The sequence below is a fragment of the Sycon ciliatum genome, chromosome 2 (assembly GCF_964019385.1).
Source record: "Sycon ciliatum chromosome 2, ocSycCili1.1, whole genome shotgun sequence".
NCBI lineage: Eukaryota > Metazoa > Porifera > Calcarea > Leucosolenida > Sycettidae > Sycon > Sycon ciliatum.
In genome coordinates, this window is record NC_088644.1 from 17,139,631 (window position 1) to 17,159,146 (window position 19,516).

Consider the following 19,516-nt stretch of genomic DNA (forward strand, 5'->3'; position numbering starts at 1 on the left):
CCGGGTAAACAGAACTCATGGCGTAAAAGCTCATATTTAGCACAGAGCACCAGCAACAGACAAATCACTGTTGGTAAATGTACATCTACGCGACAAAGGCCTGGACCACTAGTAGTAGTAGTAGTGCGAATAGGATATGCAAATACACACATTGTGTTCTGTTGGGATTAAAGCATACTATCAAGCTGTAAGAAGTCAGGAGGGAGGAAACTGTGACATGGCCAATAGCACAAAACACTACACGACACTAATAGTTACCTGGTACTTCGCCGTCCAGAAGCCATTGAACGTGTCCTCCCATTCCGGAATAGCACCAGCACCAATCTCCGACTGCAGAATACGGTATGAGAAGAAGCAGGATACTGTGATGTTGTTGTGCTCTGTACATCCTGTAGATCCTGTCTCAGTAGCCATGAAAACACATGTCCAGACTTATATCATCTCTTACATCATCTCTTACATCATCTCTTACATCACCTGTTGTCACACTTCTTCAAGTCACTATTGTATATGATCACACTACAATGTCACAAAGCATAGCATGATGAAGGCTCTATGGAGACTCAATTTCCAAACCGTGAGCTACTTGTTTCGACATTGCTGTAAGGTCGCAACAGCGGAGCTCCGAGTGACTGTGTGTGTGTGCGCGCGCGCGCGCGCGCGTGTGTGTGTGTGTGTGTGGGTGGGTGTTCTCTTTGTTGGCCTCCTCCACGGGGCGGCCTTGGCCTTCTGGTCAGGGTCGTCCCTGGGTATTGAGTGGCAGTAGGCTTTTCATGCCTTGCAGCCGGCTTCGCTCGCGCGGAAGGACATTCAGTGAGCTGACGACCAGGGCGGGTAATTATTTGTTGCCGTCACCGTCTTCTTGCGTCCTTTCCGCATCCTCCGCAGTGGCGTGGCGAGCCCTCGGATCGCTCCCCAGCCTGAAACAATGCAGTGGCGTTCGGCAAAGCAAGTGGATTCCTGAAGGAACAGGTCACACTCGCAGCAATTTATTCCTGCGCGGTGTATCGCTGGAATTGTGGATTTGTCGTGTTGTTTGGACCTGAGTGGCCAGTCGTCGTGCGACGATGGTGTAGTGATGTTAGCTTGCTGTGCACACTCCTCGTCGTTTCGTGAAAGTTCGTCTTGTGGAGCCCTTGTGGGACGTTCGGTGCCCACCCTCCAGTTCAAGATTGTGCTTTCCTGGTTTATGAAGGCCGAAGCAGTACGCGTACAGACGTTGAACAGAACATCATGTTCCTTTTTCAGTCGTTGCATGTTATACTTATAGTGGACCTACAGCAGACTGTTCATCTGGTTTGTGATATTTCTTTCCTCTGTTTGTGAGTCCTTTTCCATCAATATGGCAGCTTGTTTTGATTTCCTTTTTTTTTCTTCAATTCATTTTGCTGTACTTCCTGTTTTGTTTTGCGCCACTGCCCCTCACCTTGCGCTCAGTTCTCTGAGTGGAGGGCGGCGTGACCCCACGGGGTAGCTGATTGATAGTAGTAGTAGTGTGTGTGTGTGTGTGTGTGTGTGTGTGTGTGTGTGTGTGTGTGTGTGTGTGTGTGTGTGTGTGTGTGTGTGTGTGTGTGTGTGTATGTGTGTGTGTATGTGTATGTGTGTATGTGTGTGTGTGTGATGTGTTTGTGTGTGTGTGTGTGGTGTGTATGTGTGTGTGTGTGGTGTGTGTGTGTATGTGTGTGTATGTGTGTGTATGTGTGTGTGTGTGTGTGTATGTGTGTGTGTATGTCTGTGTGTCTGTATGTGTGTTCATGGATAGAATCCTAGAATGCCAGGATAGGTAGCACACACTACGAATCCAGCACATGCATACCTTGATAAATGGCTTCTTCTGATTCACTGCTACCCAAGAAGCTTCTTCCAGAATTGCTGGAGCGACTGTGCCCAGCTGATCTTGTAAGCTGTAGTCTCCACTGTCGCCATACCAACCTAGTAAATAGAGAAGAATGATCATAATACAGTATAGTATGCTACAGGACACCTCTAGTGTACATGGTCTTCTCGTTTGAATACGGATCTCTCATCCTCTTTTCCATATGACTATGAGTAGTAACTGCGGCTATACTTTGCAAGTATGTGGTTTCCCTAAGTGCCCGACACTAAAGTCAAAGGACGTTGGTAGACATTTTAGATGTGCAATAGGAGTGTTTAGACTCAGGTTAGATACCTGAGACAGGTTGCCATAGAAACCAGACTCCTTGCCAAAGAAACCAGTCTCTGCATATCTACCTCATGTTCTGATTCTCCGGCTCTCTGTCTCAATTCCATCCGGTTTCATGATGTACATGTACTTCCTCCGCGTCATCGAAACTGTCGCAGTTTGACTTTTGATATAAAACGGGATATTTACTCACCAGCACTCGTACCAGAGGCAAGGAGTATAGGGTGACGGCAAAGTTCTATTTTCTGTTATTGGAAGCTGAAATTTTTGAACTAGACGCAATTTCTTCGCTGATGTCGCTGCGATGGTAATTTCGACTCGCTGAGATCAGTCAGGCGTTGCAGCCTGCACATTTCTCGTGCTTATGGTCATTCAATCAAGCCTCATCACTGTTTTACCTTAGCTAGGGTGAGAATGACTTCGTGGAACAAGTAGCAGCGCTTGGAGAAACATCGAGGGGTCAGCAAACTAAATGCATGCAACAGCGATAAAATGTGTCGCTCTGGCTGAGACACTAAGTACATGATTGTACCTGCAAGAGCTATGTAGACTCTACATGTGGTGATAGTGATGCACGCGCAGGTGCCGTACCATTGATGCTGAAAAAGAGGACGCGCTGGACGTGATAGTACACTTACCTGCATGAGCTGTGACCACACAGCAAAAATAAATGGGCATGCCACGGCTAAAAAAAGTTCATTTCAAGATCGAGGTGATTCCGCCGACGGTAATTAACCGACCTCGCAACGATCGTGTATTCTTACTAGGCTTCGTTGGTGGTGAAGTAGAAATCATCCAGAGCTAGCAGACGACAAGCATAGCAGCTCTTGTCCTGTGGAAAAAGTCAAAGAGTTTGAGATGAGGCGCGAACAACTTTCAACCTTCCTTGAAATATTTCGGAACAATATTTTTGCGTCCATTGACATCAGCGACGACGAGGACTTCATCTCTGCATGAAAACTCTCAGTCAAACTGTCCTGGAACGTTACTCTACAGTGCATTTCAAAACTATAGACGCGTAGGGTTTTTGAAATATTTCAAATTTGGCTGGAACATTTTGAGAATAGTTTTCGGAATATTGCTCAGGATCGCTCCACAATTACTCTCATATAGTTTCTAAAGGATTTGGATAACAGACGCCCAATTTGGAAAAATTTATGCACAAAGTGATCACAGATTTTATGTGGTATAGATGCTGGCATAACGGTTTTTGCCTAGGTACGCGTCTATAGTTTTGAAATGGACTGTAGTCTTCAGACTATCATACTGTGTAATAAGTTTTGAATGGTTTAGCTTACGGAGTTGTCACTACCAAATGACAAGTCACTAGTCAAACTGCGACAATTTCGATGACGCGGAGGAAGTAGTGAATCATCTCTCTGTCTCTGTCTGTCCGCTCTCCGTTTACCCCAATACTAATGTCTTCCCCGCCACACCTCATCCTTACTGCAAATGCTTAGAAAGAGGATTTATGACAGTTCAGCACTGCGTCTTTGCCTTGTTCATTAATTCAGTCATAGCATTCCTACTGATGCAGAAAATCAATCTGACTGACTACAAATCAAACTGTAAACAAAGTGTTGCTATACCAAAGGGGGCCAGTGCAAGCAGGCATGATGGAGAGAGAGAGAGAGAGAGAGAGAGAGAGAGAGAGAGAGAGAGAGAGAGAGAGAGAGAGAGAGAGAGAGAGTGAGAGGGAGAGAGAGAGAGAGAGAAGGAGAGAGAGGGGGAGGGGGGAGGAGGAGGAGGAGGAGGAGGAGAGAGAGAGAGAGAGAGAGAGAGAGAGAGAGAGAGGGAGGGAGGGAGGGAGGGAGGGAGAGGGAGGGAGCGAGAGAGAGAGGAACGCGGCTCCCTTTCTCACCTGGATATGAATTAAACGACACCACATCCGCATTGTCCAGACAAACATCAGATTGCTTCTTGTTTGATGCCCAGGACACAAGACCATTGACACCAAGCTCTCGGTAGCGAGATGCTTGAGGCTGGAAAAGACGTGTAGGGGCGGAAATGATACAATCATGTATAATTTTGCATTTTTAACATGATTGTGTACATAATTACAAGACTGTTCCCAGAGACAAACCACTCTAATAATCGTAACCAGAGAATTCGCATTTCACTGAAGATGTGAATCTGCGGAAGAGATGAAATCCTGGCTTAACTGCAGTTGAATTGCAAGGCTGTTGTAAATCTCTACAATAAGACTGACGTACGATGCATTTACACAGCTCTTAGTTTGTTTTGTTATTTCCTCCGAGTTAATAAAATGTGCATTTCATTTCATCTATCTGTTCCGCTCGATCTACCTGTCAGCTCACGAAATAGAACAGAGACACAACTCCTCACCTATTGCAGTTGGTCATAGGTTAATTTGGAAAAAATGGCAAGCCCTAAGAGCAAAGAGAAGCGATCGTTCAGGCGTTTGAAGCATGTACATGTACCAGCGAATGTTTACGGCGTGAGTACACCACCCGCAACACCTAAGGTTGTTTGGAAGCGATCCGACTCACGGACGGGTACGGTAGCTGGCAAAACTGACATTCTCGAGCCAGTGACTAGAAGGCACAAGAGTATCAGCGTGTCATGCTCAGCAAAGACTGCGTGTTTGACTCGATGCGTCATTTCACCATAACTCAGGAAAGCTGACCTATTAGCACGACGGCGAGCGGCCCCACACTGCAAGAGCAAACCTTGAGCACACACGGGAAAAGAAAGGATTCAACATTGCTGTTGTCACGCAACCGCCTCAATCGCCCGACCTAAATTGCAATGACCTGGCGTTCTTTGCCAACTTGCAGTCCGAGTCCGACACTGACCTTGTCGCGAAGGAGAATGTCGCCGATTAGATGCAGACTGAAGAAATGTTGGTCTGAGTACCCTGCGGAGCGGATGGAGAGTGTGTCGAGATGTCTCTTCGCATCTTTCAAAGGCATCATCGAGAGCCGCAGTGACAACACTTATTACACCACACCGGAGCACGGAGGAGCTCCAAGACGAAATCTGCTGCGAATCGCCACGACCTGAGCTTTCCAAAGCGACTTGTGACGAGCGCTAAGAATGTCCGCGATGAAATGGCCGCCAGAATTGCAGCACCCAGCGAAGAAACCACTAAATCCACAGACTCGTCGTCAGATGGGAGCGACAAAATTTCCTCTCAATGTAATGGAAATATTTTGAACACACAATCTTTCTTCGTGCTGTACTACAACTTGAAACTGAACCGCACATTTTGGTAAATCGGAGGAAGTAGATCCTTTTTGAGCAATGTTAACACAGCAGAATCCACTTACCACATATGCTGAGTCACAAGCACTCTTCTTGTTCGAAGCGCCCTCGTTCAGGAAAGCCCAGATTATGATAGACGGATGGTTGAACGTGTTGTTAACCATTTCATCAACACCCTAAAGTCCATCACACATGAGACATTTGAGAAACATAAACTGATCAATGGATCATGCAAGTAGTACAATACAAGCGGGTGAGTCGGTGTAAAACGTCTTGGCCCTATTGCGTACATGCCACACACATACGCACATAGGCCAGTTCAATGCTAGTTGTCACACTCCATATCTGTACATTATTGGAAACTGAAAACAATGCCATGCCCACCTGAAGTAGTGCCTTGACGAAGTCTGGATTGGTCAAATCTGATTCAGAATTTCCCCATCCAAGGTTTTCTTGCCACACCAAGATGCCCATTTCATCACACAGCGACAGAAACTCCGGATCATGGGGGTAGTGCACCAACCTGTGATTTTAATCGACAAAGACAACAATCATTTACAGTTAACTTAATTATAACTGTGCTGCCTTCCATCCGCTTCTTCAAGTAGTGCTACAGATCAACAAATTAGAATTAACTAATGAGTTTGAAACTTTGAGGTACGGTAAAGCATATTTGCATGCATCCTAATTCCTTCTACTTTGCACTCGGGATTATACCGCATACAATAAAACCGCGCAGGAAATACCCGTTGTGACTTTTACCCATGAGGCTCATCCTCTCTGGAGAAATATTTTCACATATAGATGGTCAAGGCAGCTCAAAGTATGAGTTGTTCTGTGTAGGAACATTTCTCGATTTCCAGTGCATGTACATGAAATGAGAAGTACAGCTATCTGCAGATAATGATAAGAGGAAATATGCTGGCCTCTTGGTTCAAATTACCAAGCACTGATATCAGAATGAAAAGTACCGTGATGTAAATGGAAATGGGTCCGCTGTTCCCGCAGCTGAGCCTTGGTTGTGCAGCACTAAGAATGGAAGTTACTTCCACAGTGGGTAGTCACATGTATCACAACGTGTGATACTCAATGGGTTCTTTTTACAGGAACATACAACACATACCTCAGGTAATTTCCACCCATATTCTTCAGGATCTGCAGGTCCTGCATCCACTGCTGGCGGTTCAAGGATGCACCGTACTGGGGATGAGCATCATGACGACTGAATCCCTTTAGTTTGGTTTCCTCACCATTGATGCACAGAGTAGCTTCACCAGTACTTCTCTTGCATGCTTCCACTGACCTGGATGACACAAGCACAAGTTTTAAACGATCTCCTTTGTAAAAGGCACCGCATTTAACATAGACAGTTACTAACCACATGATAAAACGTATAGATTATTTCAGCTAAATTGATCAAGAAGACTTGATCATGATAGTTGAGGTTGACAATTCACTCACCTCAGTCCAAACCTGACAATGATCGCATCCTGGATTTGTTCATTTCCCAGAGTACCCCCCATGGACACGTACAGTGTATGTAAAGATGGTGCCTCAGGACTCCACAGTCTGCATGTACAGAACAGAGGAAGAGAGAAAGAATAAGAGAGCGAAAGAGAGACGGTGAAGAGGGGGAGGGTGGGGGAGGGTGGGGCCCGGTTTGGCCAAGCACTTGGTCATTGTGGTATTTGCTGTAGAAGGGATCATTTCTACATTTTCTGTTGATGTTTACTTTACCTCCCACGGAAGCGGAAAGGTGGTTCTTGACCAGGGAGTTGTACGACTCCTTGTTCTTGACCTGCCCGGTACGCGAACCCGTCGAATTTTTTTTACAGTTTTGTAGACAGTTTTACACATAACGTTAGGCTAGGTAACCATACTTTACATACAACATAATACCGTAAGTTCATTCAGTACAGTCATGTACGTACTAGGGTTTTGCACTGCATGTTATGTCTGCGGTCACTTACCTAGGGTTATCTACTCTGATGCCAGTGATAGTAGCTTGACCGTCAGTGACAGGAAATGAAGATGACCTGCTACTCGATGCATTACCATCTACAGCTGTGGGCAAAAGGTGCAAGAAGGACAATTTGAGCAAAACAGCTCAAACATCATACACTGTTTGGGTGCGTTCCACAGTGCTGCTGTCTGCTATCTTATTAGAGCAGTGTAATACACTTACTATAGGTCAGAGTGACTTCACCGGGCAATGACTGTGATCCATGAAACCGTACACGAGCAGACACAATGCCGCCTCCTTGTTTGGTCATGACTGTGGAAACAAGCAGATTTGAACCAGATAGCATCATGTGGACATTAGGACAAGGTGATTGAACAGTAAGTAAGAGTGATGCATGACTTAATAATGCAATGAATATAACTAAATGCGCACTCATATCACAACCATGGGGACGAATCATGTATTCCAGAACGTTTTCTTGTCACAATTATCAATGGAATTCGTGACTAAAGAGAATGATGAAACTACAATAGGATTTATACACTTGGAGTGGAACAGCGGGGATACAAATATAGTAAGAAAAATAGCACAAACCTAGGAACAATTTGCACAGGTAATAAACTATAGGTGAGGTGAGAAATGATAGGAAATTCAGCAAGTGCAGTGTGACAATGGACATGCATGTGCAAGTGTGTGTGAGTGCGATTTTTCTTACTATATTTGTATCCTCGCTGTTCCACTCCAAGTATATAAATCCTATTGTAGTTTCATCATTCTCTTTAGTCACGAATTCCATTGATAATTGTGACAAGAAAACGTTCTGGAATACATGATTCGTCCCCATGGTTGTGATATGAGTGCGCATTTAGTTATATTCATTGCATTATTAAGATTATTGTCTCCACGTCGCCTTGATGCATGACTTCCTCATCATTTCTACTCAAATAATGACATGTCAGCAATCTAGCACCAATGCCGCAGATGATGATCCTTAGCCCATCCACAAGTAGAGATGTAAGGAGCTGGCAAAGTGCATGGTGTCCGGATGATGGTTTCCGCTGACAATAGCACTAGCATCATTCCCAAATGCTCAGTGGAGTGCAGTATGGATCTGAGAATGATCTCTATACCAACTTTTGGTCCAGAGTGCATGCATGATTACACGCATGCAAGAACACCCCCCCCCCTAAATCTGGTACCGTCCATGCACTTACCATCAACACCTTGGATAGCAACTGAACCAGACTCCTCATGAAGAGTGAGATGCCGTATAATACCACCAACTGTGCAGTCCAAAAGAAAATTTGCAACATATCAATTCATGAATATCCCCTATTTTAATTTTTACTGCCCACGGCCGCACAAAGTCCTTGGCTACACAAAAATGAAAATCTCTCCAAATCTCTCCAAAACAAACTTCAAATTCGTTTCCAAATTTTCGCCCAAGAGGGCATCTTCAGGGATAGGCATCATTTTGGAGAGATTTGGAGAGATTTTCTTTTTTGTGTAGCCAAGGACTTTGTGTGGCCGTGGGCGGTAGAAATTAAAATCATGACAAGGCTACAGAGGAGCTACGCCATTCTTATTAATCCCCTATTATTTTTACTGTCAATTTTGTGAGTGGCTAGAGCAAAAACCAGTTGTGACAGTGGAGTCTTCACACACTAAGGAATGACGGCTACTAAAAAGATTAGGGATATGTCGCATGGGTATGGTGAAAAAGTGACAACAAGCCGTCCAAGTAGCGCCAATAGATTACCTTTGGATCATTACAAGATACTGAGCTTCCACTCAGAGCCCTCGCTATGCTTTGTGTGTACCAATACTTGGCGCATTTTCGGGGGGGGGGGGTGGGGGGTGAATACAATGGTGGGGACATGTACGGGACACAGGCAATGTGATAGAGCCTTTGTATCGACTAGTAGAGGAAATTCTCTGCGGGATATATGTACGCTGGATGGTACAGGACACACGAGATACCTACACCAGGCTTCTTGTGACTCTTGTCACACCATAACAATAGATGATGCAATGTGAACATATAGGCATGCACTTTGTTGCACACCTCTTTTTCGGTCGAAAATTGACAAAGAAGTTCATACGACTTTCATTACTCCAGGTCGTAAAGGACAAATGTTAAGAATTTTTGTTTTGGGAAACCTCTCTATTGTACACATGGGAGTGTGTGACATAACATACGAGTACTCGTGATCAAAAATCACAGTGTTCTATTCTCACATTGATAGAAGTCGTAACCTTCACTTTGCAGTATTGTGCGATCCTTGTCAAAGCGATTGTCCACCACAACCACTATCTCATGATTGCCACTCTCCCGAGGTGTTGAGCCCACCCAGAACGGACTGGAGAAAACGAAAAGATAAACATGACAACAGACAAAAATGACGAAAGATGATGCTTCTCATCACATGTACTTCAGTAACAGGAAAGGAAACAGTACGAAACTGCTGTGACTTGTCTGAGATAACCCCGCTCCCCTCCTCCCTTTGAACTGGCAACTTACTTCAAACAGTAGCAGTTTGCTAAACTAACCAAAAAAAAACACAAGTGCTTGCTTAGAAGGCAACGTGCAATGTCTTTGTCTGCTTTACACCAATGTCAGCAGCTAGGCATTGTGTTTAGATGTAGGATATCAACATGCTCTCATGTTTCCTTACCTATATCCATTACTGTGCTCGGCAATCATCTTGCCATCAACATACACAGAACACCACAGGCTGCAGGCCTCGAACTTCAACCGCCAGCCGTTGCCACCACTCACAAACACCGTTCTTCTGTAGAATGCAGTCCCACGGACACCTGGATTGTGCAAAGGAAGAATGGAAGATACACGACTGAGACCAATGAAGGGTAAGGTGACTGATCCAACACTGCAGAGGTGATTCTACTTCAGAAGTAATGGACACCCAAATGAGTATGATGTGCACAATTCCAGGTGGATTGCTCTCACCTGCATACTGGGGGCTTGCATCAAAGCTTCCTGGGACGGCCATTTTGTCATTGTAGATAACCTATGCACCAAGCACCACACCAACGGTCTTATAAATACAGTGAATGTATTCCTGATCATGGCTCACTCTATAAGTATTACTTTGCGGTCCCGTGTGACTCGTCTCAGTATTTATCACGCAGGCATGGTACTGTGCATCACAGTATTGGATTGAATCATGCCAGTCTAGAATGACATTTGTGTGCTACATTAACAGACGTGCACGCACGTACACACACACACACACACACACACACACACACACACACATAAACTGGTACAACAAACAAGCATGCTATCACACACCTGAACTTTTTTTCAATTGTACGTCAACTCTAACGCAACCACTTGTACATCACTCTGACTCATAACTAGGTCATTCTCCCTAATGGTCTTTTTACTGCAACCAATTGGTTAAAAGGTTTACCAATTTTTTGAGCATGGCCTATTATGAGGGTGAAAACTAATAGGAATGGTTGACGAAAGGTACTTGTGGATGTGGGATGACGAACAAACACTGCGCAGAATAAACATCCCTTTCAAGTGTGACTATGGTAGTTGACGTGTAGTAAATCAGCCTACAGGTGATGTATGCACCAGCTAAGCGGTGGGGTGATTGTGTGTGTGTGTGGGGGGGGGGGGGGGGAGGTGCCGGTGCGTCCACAGAATCTCAATGGAGACATGTGAAGGTAACCCACATTGATAAAGTGCCACAGTGTTTATCAGGGAGCCGTGAAGGGTTTTCATGACTCCCTGGTATCTATCTACTACGGGCAGCCGCACGAACGAACATGGCGACAGAGTTACCTTGTTCAAGTCCACGTGCTTGGGGTCGGCAACATTGGTCGTGAAATTGAAGTCCCAGAAGCCACTCAGTGACTCCACACGGCTCGTTGGCCAGCATGGGTAAGTGTGGCATATCTGGGTGTTGAGATTGACTTGCACTTGGACGTTCCTCTCCTTGCTCATTCGATTCGGACTGAATGCAGCAACAGCAACAGCGTCGCACACTAGCAGCAGTGCCGCTATCAACTGCAAAGCTGTACCCGTCTTGGCTTTGACAAACCACATAGCTCTCAGCTTACAATTTTATATTGGGGTGAAATGTTGAACTACAGACAGTTGTAACGTCGCACCGCCAGTGAATGAATACAAAATAATTGAATGGATAATATTTCGGGCAGGCGGCAATCAAAAGGAAGGAGTGGCGGGGGTAACTGGGGTAGCAGAGATCTAGAGTGTAGAGTAGACCATGAATGATGAAGACCCTACTGCCTACGTGCATCGGCATTGCACCTACTACATGTACATGCCTGGTCCACATTACACTACACTACAGTCATACAGTAGTCAGTAGGCAGATTTTCGACCGGCGACATAATCATTGATGATTGAGATTTTGCATTCGACGGTCATTAATTAATTTGTCGAACATCAAAATGAATGTCGAATTTTCGAACAAACGTTTGTTTTGCAAGGCGAACATCATGTGGTTTCATTTCGTGAGCTCCATAATCAGCACCTTCTGTCCCGTGCTCCTTTTCTTGCGGACTCCAACGAACCTTTGATCACGCAAATACTCGAGGGCCAAATCTGCCTCCTCAGTTGCCTCAGAAGAACCAACTCCATGGGCAAGTCAAATAATTGTATGAGTATCGCCTTGTCTTTTTAACCACACAGATGATGGTGAGCACACTCCAGGCGAAAGGGAGTAGAATGGCAATGGAGAGGAGGAATCACAGGTAGCTGACGATGCTGGTGTCACCGAAGACGCCTGTGAAGCCATGCCGAGATAAGAAACCTCTTAGAATAAACCAAGCGCTAGCTAGCGGTATTCTACAAGAATTCTTCCGAAAAAAAACATTCAGCAAAGTGAGCTTTTTCCGAACAAACATGCCGAATCTTCGAGTGCATTTTCGACCTCGTGTCGCTCCCGCATGCGCATGCCGAATCAATTGAGTTTTTTCGGCCAAGTATCGACTGTAGTGCACAATTGTAGTGTAGACTGATCTGTGCATGTATACTGTCTGTTGTTACTTGTAGTAGTCGATAGTTTGGCCGCAAAGTAACTAGTTGGCCGAATTTTCTTCTGGTGGAGCAACCACAATCACTGACGGCTTTTCACCATGACACTTGACAGCAGAGATCGTCGGTGCAGACCGTGAACTGGCTGGACTGGAACATACACGTACCAGAAAAAGTACCAAATATTTAATTCTGCCTTATTGTTCTGCCGGCATTATCATGATTATCCGCCATGGGCTGGTGCACGGTGTACAGTGCAGCCACTACTCAAATAATTGAAATGTGCAACGTATGGTTCCTGTACCGTGCTACCGGTATGCCTCGTGGTTCTTGCTGAGCTATCCCTTGGCAGATAATGCCGGCAGAAAATTGGCAGAAGTTGGTAAAGGTTTCAGGTATGTTTGGTATGTGGATAAAGAGCAGAATTCAAGGAAGTGCCTGTCATAAGGTTGGTATGGTTCTGCCAATTTCACTGCTTTTCGAACAGAATCTGCCGTTTTCTCGAGGATTATACGCCAAGGACTACTGTATCTTTTGCACGCGAGATCTTCATAGAGAAGGGGTACACTGCCGATCGTTGTGCTTGGCACTGTCTGCTGTGTAGGGATGATATTTTACTGCTGAACTGGGTATCCCCCAGTCTTTATTTGAACACCACTGAACCAAAGAAATAATTATGTATAACTGTCATAATACAAACTGACCTTAGGTTTATACGTGCAATATAAACTGAACACAAACCGATGCGAAGCCGAAGCCTGTGTAATAGTTTATATTCCACGTATCAACCTAAGAGTAGTTTGTAGTATATTTATACCAGCCTTACACACACACTGTGACACAGTGCTGTGAGCCTGTGGCCCTAAAAAAGGCCTTTATATTCAGGTGCATATTGTGATTTAGTTTTACATTATGTAAAAAAAGAGAAGAAACACATGAGAACGAGTTATGCAGCAACTATCCACGACTGTAACAAGATGATAAACGGTCAGAAAGTGCGATAATAGGGCACAAAACTGACAGGCTACTGAGACATTCAGCGACTCAAGAGTCGAGACCTACATGTACAGCTCTAACACACCTCCAGTGCGCAAACCAACAGCCGGCTAGCCTTCCAACTAGCCTGTCAGTTTTGTGCCCTATTATCGCACTTTCTGACCGTTTATCATCTTGTTACAGTCGTGGATAGTTGCTGCATAGCTCGTTCTCATGTGTTTCTTCTCTTTTTTTACATTTTATTACTGGCTCAGTATCCGAGTTTAGTTTTATATTGAAAATATAAACTTGAAATCTCCGTTGAAGTTGAATGAGAGTTTGTATAAAAGGGTGGTATAAAATCGCATATTCGTTCAAGAGCAGAATTACTACAACAGTAGGAACGTTGAATTACAGGCCAAATACCAGCAACTAGTCTAGGCCTTTGCCGATAATGCCGGCAGAAAAATTGGCAGAATTCGGTACTTTTTCTGGTAAGTTTCATGCATGTTTAAAAAAAAAGTAAATTATCGTGTCCGTTCCCGAAGGGAACTCACGACGGCCGCTAACACCCGATAAACCCTAGCGGCAGATGCAGCGCCTAACGGTGGGGGTGAGTGGATAAGTCTCACAACCACTGGCACAAGTGCCGAGAACGACCCCATTAGCTGCATCCATGTACCCCTTGTGCCTGGCCACATGGGTCATGCATGTTTGGTATGTGGATAAAGAAAATATGGAGCAGAATTCGAGGAATTGCCCGCAATACGGTTTGTATGGTTCTGCCAATTTCACTGCTTTTCGAGCAGAATCTGCCACCTTTTCGAGCATTATCCGCCAATGCCTAGCAACTACTGTACTAGCACTACTGCCACGATCAACACAGCATAGATGTAGGTCAGTGGTCAAGTGTCACATAGTATGTTCATTTTAAAACGTGGAGGCCTTTTTCAGTACGGCAACTACGGGTACATGTATTGGTAATTGAGTAGGACATGTCATTACTACATTAGCAACGTCACAATCACAAATTGACACAATACATGTCATGCAGATAGCCACCAGGCACCACATCGATATGAAATGCGCCCAGGAATGGTTGCCACATAAACACCAGCACACACGTAAGCAGGCTTCCTATTCATGGTGCACATGTAGATCTACATCACTGACTGTGTAACTTTTCCGTTCTTTCGATCTACTCAGCCAGGACACGAAATATGTATCTAGGAGTACGAGTAGCTGCGCACCAGGCCAGGGCGCACATAGTCACTTGGAAAACTTTTAACAACTCTTGTTACGCAATCAGTGACTTTTGTATTTTGTAATTGTCTAGAATCTTATGTGTTCAGCATTCCAGACTGCAAGTGCAAAAATCCATCAAGTCAAGACGTCTTGCACTTTCCACGTGAACACGAGGCTCGAGGATGAAACACGTTTGTGTCTTTGAGATAAGGAAACGTAGATCTACGCATATGTATCCCTCAAATCTACACGTAGAAATCTCTGCCAGGTCGACCTTCGCCATTGCCACGTCTAGAAATCCACTTCTATCCTGTCAATTCCCGAGCGAGGTCCACTCGACTAATCTAATCGCTACTGGAGTGGTAAAAACCCACATCACATTGGATGCACGTGGGAGAGGCATTTCTTCTCTCCGTTGTCTGGGGGGTCTTGAAAGGCCAGCAAGTGGGCCCTTGTGGCTAGCTGCACCGCAGTGATGACATGTTTGGGCAGGGTAGTACTTAGGCCGGGGAACTGGACGACTTCCAGTGGCGAAATTGATAATGCGCTAGTTCCAGGGTTATAACTCATTTCACCACCAGAATATATCGAGATACATGCAGCATGATCGGACTTGGCGGGCCGCGCCAAGACTGGCGAAAGTAGCTACCTACGTACCTAAGTCCTTGTGCACGTGTGTAGCTTAGCTACGGGCTAGAGAAGTACTGGTATGGGGCAAACAAACAAACTACGGCACGGACACATGTACTAGAGGCTAGAGCGCATTCCAGAGAGTGTTGTCTCGTACTGGCGTTTTCAAATCACACAAGGCATCAACTGTCTCTATGAATTTGGGGACGGTGGCGTGTCCGTTCCTCTACAAAAAGGACGAGCGCAAAGTCTGGATCACTCAGAAGCTCAACACCTGAGCAGACGCAACGAGGTATTATTCGTGAGTTTGTGGTTGTGGTTGCGATGGCTTCTCTCTGGCTATGGCAGTGGCTGCGGGCGGTTTGGCAAATGAGTACGTGTATTGTCATAGTGGTAATGCTCAGCAGTAGAGTATCCGATGGTTCTGAAACTGAATTAGACCACTCCGCGAGTGAGACCACTTCAACCACACTACACTGTGGAACGTTCCCTCACGCGATGGAGCTACGAGCCGCATTGCGCGACATAGGTGTCCAGACACGGCAGCAGTGTGAATCCCTGGACCTGGATAGTCAACTGAGGACGGCAAGACGCGGTGTGTTGCTGTACGCAGGAGGAGTCCGAGAGCATTGCATCACAACCATGCACAGACTGAACTCACTTCCAGGAGCAATCGAACTACCTGACAGTATTCCTGAAGACGACGAAGACGCCAAGTTCGCTTCTGGTACTGGTGAAGACACGGAAATGGAAGCATGCGAGTTGCAGACCAAGTTGCCATCGGATGCGACAGGTAGAGAGGAAGCAAGCATGGTGGACGGGTTGTCTGCGAATATGGATCCATCACAGGTGCACCAACAGCAGCAGCCAGGAAACATGCCTTTCCCATTCCCTGGGTTAGCGCCGGTATACAAACCACCTGAGTTTGGCACTGGACCGACCATAAAGCCGCTGGAGACCATCATTCAGGATGCTCACAGAATGCTATTGTTTCTACACGGTGCCAGCGCCTCCCTGAGGAATGCAGCTGTGCTGACTGGCCGCCTGGAGAGTCTACAGAGAGAGCATGATATCTGGATGAATCGTAGCCGGGCACTTGGTGTAATTGAAGGCCACCATGTTCAGTTGGTTGCTCTGAGAACTCTTCTGAGCACACTGAACGAGACCAGACTGGAGCACCTTGTGTGTCACTATGCATACCCTGGGTGTGATGCTGAGAATGTACCCAGTCCATGGCTATCCAGGATAGATCGTACCAGTGCCTGTCACAGGTATCAAGCCAGCCGTGTGCTGCTCCATCCCCTTCCAAACACAATCACAGATAACCTCAAGGAAACCTTCCTGGCCAAATTCATGAAGGACCAGTGTGCACAAATTGTTGAAGCATCAGGTGTGGCAGAAAAGTCTATCTCCGACTGCTATTCTCAGACGAAAGGTGTGTGTAATGGACGACCGGTGTACAAGTGCCCCGGCCACTTGCAAATGACGGATGACCCAGCACACTGGGTTGGTCCAATCTACATGAGATCTCTTCAGGCGTATACTGGACTAGCTCCATCGTCGGCACTGAACACATCACTGATGTCACCATGCTCATTTCCATGTGGTCTCCGTTGCCGTAACAGTGATGCCATAGACCAAGGGCAAGTGACGGTTTTGAAACGCGTGAGAGTAGTAGCATTCTTCCTTCTGTTTAGTGGCTGTGTTGTCATGGTAGCAGTGGCCATATCTCGCCGTCAGATTGTCCTACACTACCCGCAGCGGCATTCGGTGTACATGGCGATTATCTTTCTCTTCTGGAGCCTGCATTATGTCCCAGCCGGATTAATGGACACTGAGTCACTCCTCTGCTACTCTGACAAAACGGCACGTATGCCAGGAACATACACGGACAGTTCGCTGTGCACATTCACCTTTGTGTTTTTCTATGGTGCGCATATAGTCTTCCTGGCCATGGCCGTCACGGGTGCTGCCATCTTGTTCATGCTTGCCAGGGAACTGGACCCGATGCGTAGCCCGATTCTGGCAAAGAAGCTCGCCATTGCCGAAGTTGGGTCGATTCTGCTGAGTTTAGCACTGGGCTGTGTGGCGACTGCTGTTGTGTTACACCGTAAGAATGTCTTCCCGTTGGTGAGTGCAGGATACTGTACGGTCTTCAAAGATGACTTCCGGCCTGGAGTTCTTATACCGTTCAGTATAAACATTGGCCTGCAAGGCCTACTTCTGATCGCCACGCTATTTGAGCTGTATCGTGATCGGCGTCGCTCGCGGAAGATGCAATCCTATGCAGTGAACCGCCCGGTTGTTACGGGCGTACAGCCAGTTACACGTGTGCGTCGTGCTTTCCTTGCTGCAATATTCAACTTCATCTGGAGTGCCATTGCCTTCCTGTACATTGTCTTCTCAGTGAGAGAAGGTGAGCGCCCAGTCATGCCAGCGTTCATCAGCCCTTTCGAATGCACCCTGGCAACGTGCGGTGATTCATCTTGCCCGCCGTCATCCCTGACCTCACCACATTTCTTCCCGATCGTGATCACGTTCCTCTCTATCGCCGCCATCTTTGGCCTCATCTTCCCTAGCATTGTGTTATTTTCGTCACGTGGTACTCTAGCCCAGACACCGGAGGTTACATACCAGCATGTACCGATTGTCACAAGTAAGCAACTGTCATCTGTCAGCCTAGCAACTCAGTCTTTCCGCGACCCATCACCTCCTGTCATTGGCGAGTTGGACGAACCACCCAGACGACTATCCAATTATCCCACTGACATCTAGACGTTCTCTACGTCTTGTAGTGCTGGCCGTCTGTCTTCTGAGTCTTTCTGCATCACGTGATACAGCATACATGCTCTGCTCCGTTTCCAGTTGAAACAACTTGATGATCATCCAACCTAGGCACAATGATATGACCCGCAACTTGTTACTTGAATACCTACATGTACATTGTACATTGTCTCTTCCCCCCCCTTCTTTTACATGAACTTCCTGATTGCTGTTTACCTGATGACTCAGTGATGGTTATCTACATGTAACTGATTGTACAATACAACTGCTCAAGGCATGGTTGAATTTCGAATGATGCTGTGACACGGACATGCATGTACATGTATCCCACAAACACTTTTCATCACATAAACATGTCAAATATTGATAAACTTGTGTTTATGACATGGACCGCTCGCTGGGGCTCAGAACATTTCAGTGGTCAATGCTGTCTGATGGTTTCTCAGGGCGTGAAACGTTAACTTTTGAACAGTTACAGTACAGAAACAGCCCCTCTTTGTTTATGCCGGTCTGCACTCTGGTGCATTGACTCTATGATTGAGCATTCTTTCGAGCTGCCCAGTAACTACTAGTACTACTACAGTATACCAGTACCCAAGGCTCACGCAGCCACGCTCCTTTAGTGGGCCCCGGCCTTAGATGGGGTTAGAGGAAGCGGGGTAGATCTACTACTATAGCGCGCGAAAAAGCGTCAATACCGCAACAATTATGTCATGACAAGATCAATGTTCTCCCTGTGCTATTAGCGCTAGCTGTCATTGACAATACTACAAACCCTGAAGAATACAGAAAACATTACGTTTTCACAGTAAAACGGTTTTTGAACCCATCAATATCATGATTTTGTCGTGTCACGTCACGTGTATACATGACTATTTGTACAAGTATGTTGTTATGTGGAATATTGCCTATCATTACTCCATTACCAGATTACCAGGTAAATCTAGTGCACCAAGAGGTCCAAGACGCCATGGTAAAGGACATACCCCCCTCCCCCATATTCTTCGGTAGGTCTACATGACAGAATCAGAGACTAAAATAATGAGTGTAGATCATGATGTCATCATGACAATGTACAGTCATGACTGTAGGCCTACTACCGGTAGCAGGGAGTAGTAAAAATACATGTATTATCACCCACACGCACATCAAGCAAGTGGAAGTTGGGGTTGCCGAGCTGCTGCGGCTGGATCATATCAAGTGTTTTGTAACAGAATTTGTAATCTGCGAATTGTTTGCAACAATGCATTTATACCAGGCGGCCCAGCAAAGCGGGATTGTAGAAAATTCTGTTACAATGCTGGTAGATGGCAGGCAGTGCAAGAGATTAAGGCCAATGATCCTAACTAATGCTGCTGTGCCCTTGTGGGGCACGGCTGTGCGCAGGTAGTCAAATGACTGCTGGGACCGGACGGACCTGCTGTATGCTGGGGCCAATTGGCCCGGCTGCTGGACACAATGTGTCTATGCTGGGACCAGCTGGTCCTGTTGGGACCAT

General features: G+C 46.0%; 1 protein-coding gene across 2 annotated transcripts in view; it reads right to left on the minus strand.

The window, feature by feature from the left end:
* Positions 1-19,516, minus strand: part of LOC135808988 (putative beta-glucuronidase) — a 23,827-nt gene that overhangs the window by 2,608 nt on the left and 1,703 nt on the right. Inside the window, exons 1-14 of one of the 2 annotated variants that reach the window (XM_065322243.1) lie at positions 11,167-11,607; positions 10,321-10,381; positions 10,028-10,169; positions 9,591-9,712; positions 8,567-8,635; positions 7,575-7,664; positions 7,360-7,453; positions 6,851-6,958; positions 6,513-6,692; positions 5,774-5,912; positions 5,455-5,565; positions 4,026-4,146; positions 1,817-1,932; positions 259-330 (exon numbers count right to left, since the gene is read on the minus strand). In XM_065322243.1, the coding sequence (XP_065178315.1) occupies positions 259-330; positions 1,817-1,932; positions 4,026-4,146; positions 5,455-5,565; positions 5,774-5,912; positions 6,513-6,692; positions 6,851-6,958; positions 7,360-7,453; positions 7,575-7,664; positions 8,567-8,635; positions 9,591-9,712; positions 10,028-10,169; positions 10,321-10,381; positions 11,167-11,430 (1,689 nt within the window). In that variant the 5' untranslated portion in view covers positions 11,431-11,607. Of the gene's footprint in view, positions 1-258; positions 331-1,816; positions 1,933-4,025; positions 4,147-5,454; positions 5,566-5,773; positions 5,913-6,512; positions 6,693-6,850; positions 6,959-7,359; positions 7,454-7,574; positions 7,665-8,566; positions 8,636-9,590; positions 9,713-10,027; positions 10,170-10,320; positions 10,382-11,166; positions 11,608-19,516 lie in introns of those variants that run through there. The other variant, XM_065322244.1, reaches the window with a different exon arrangement.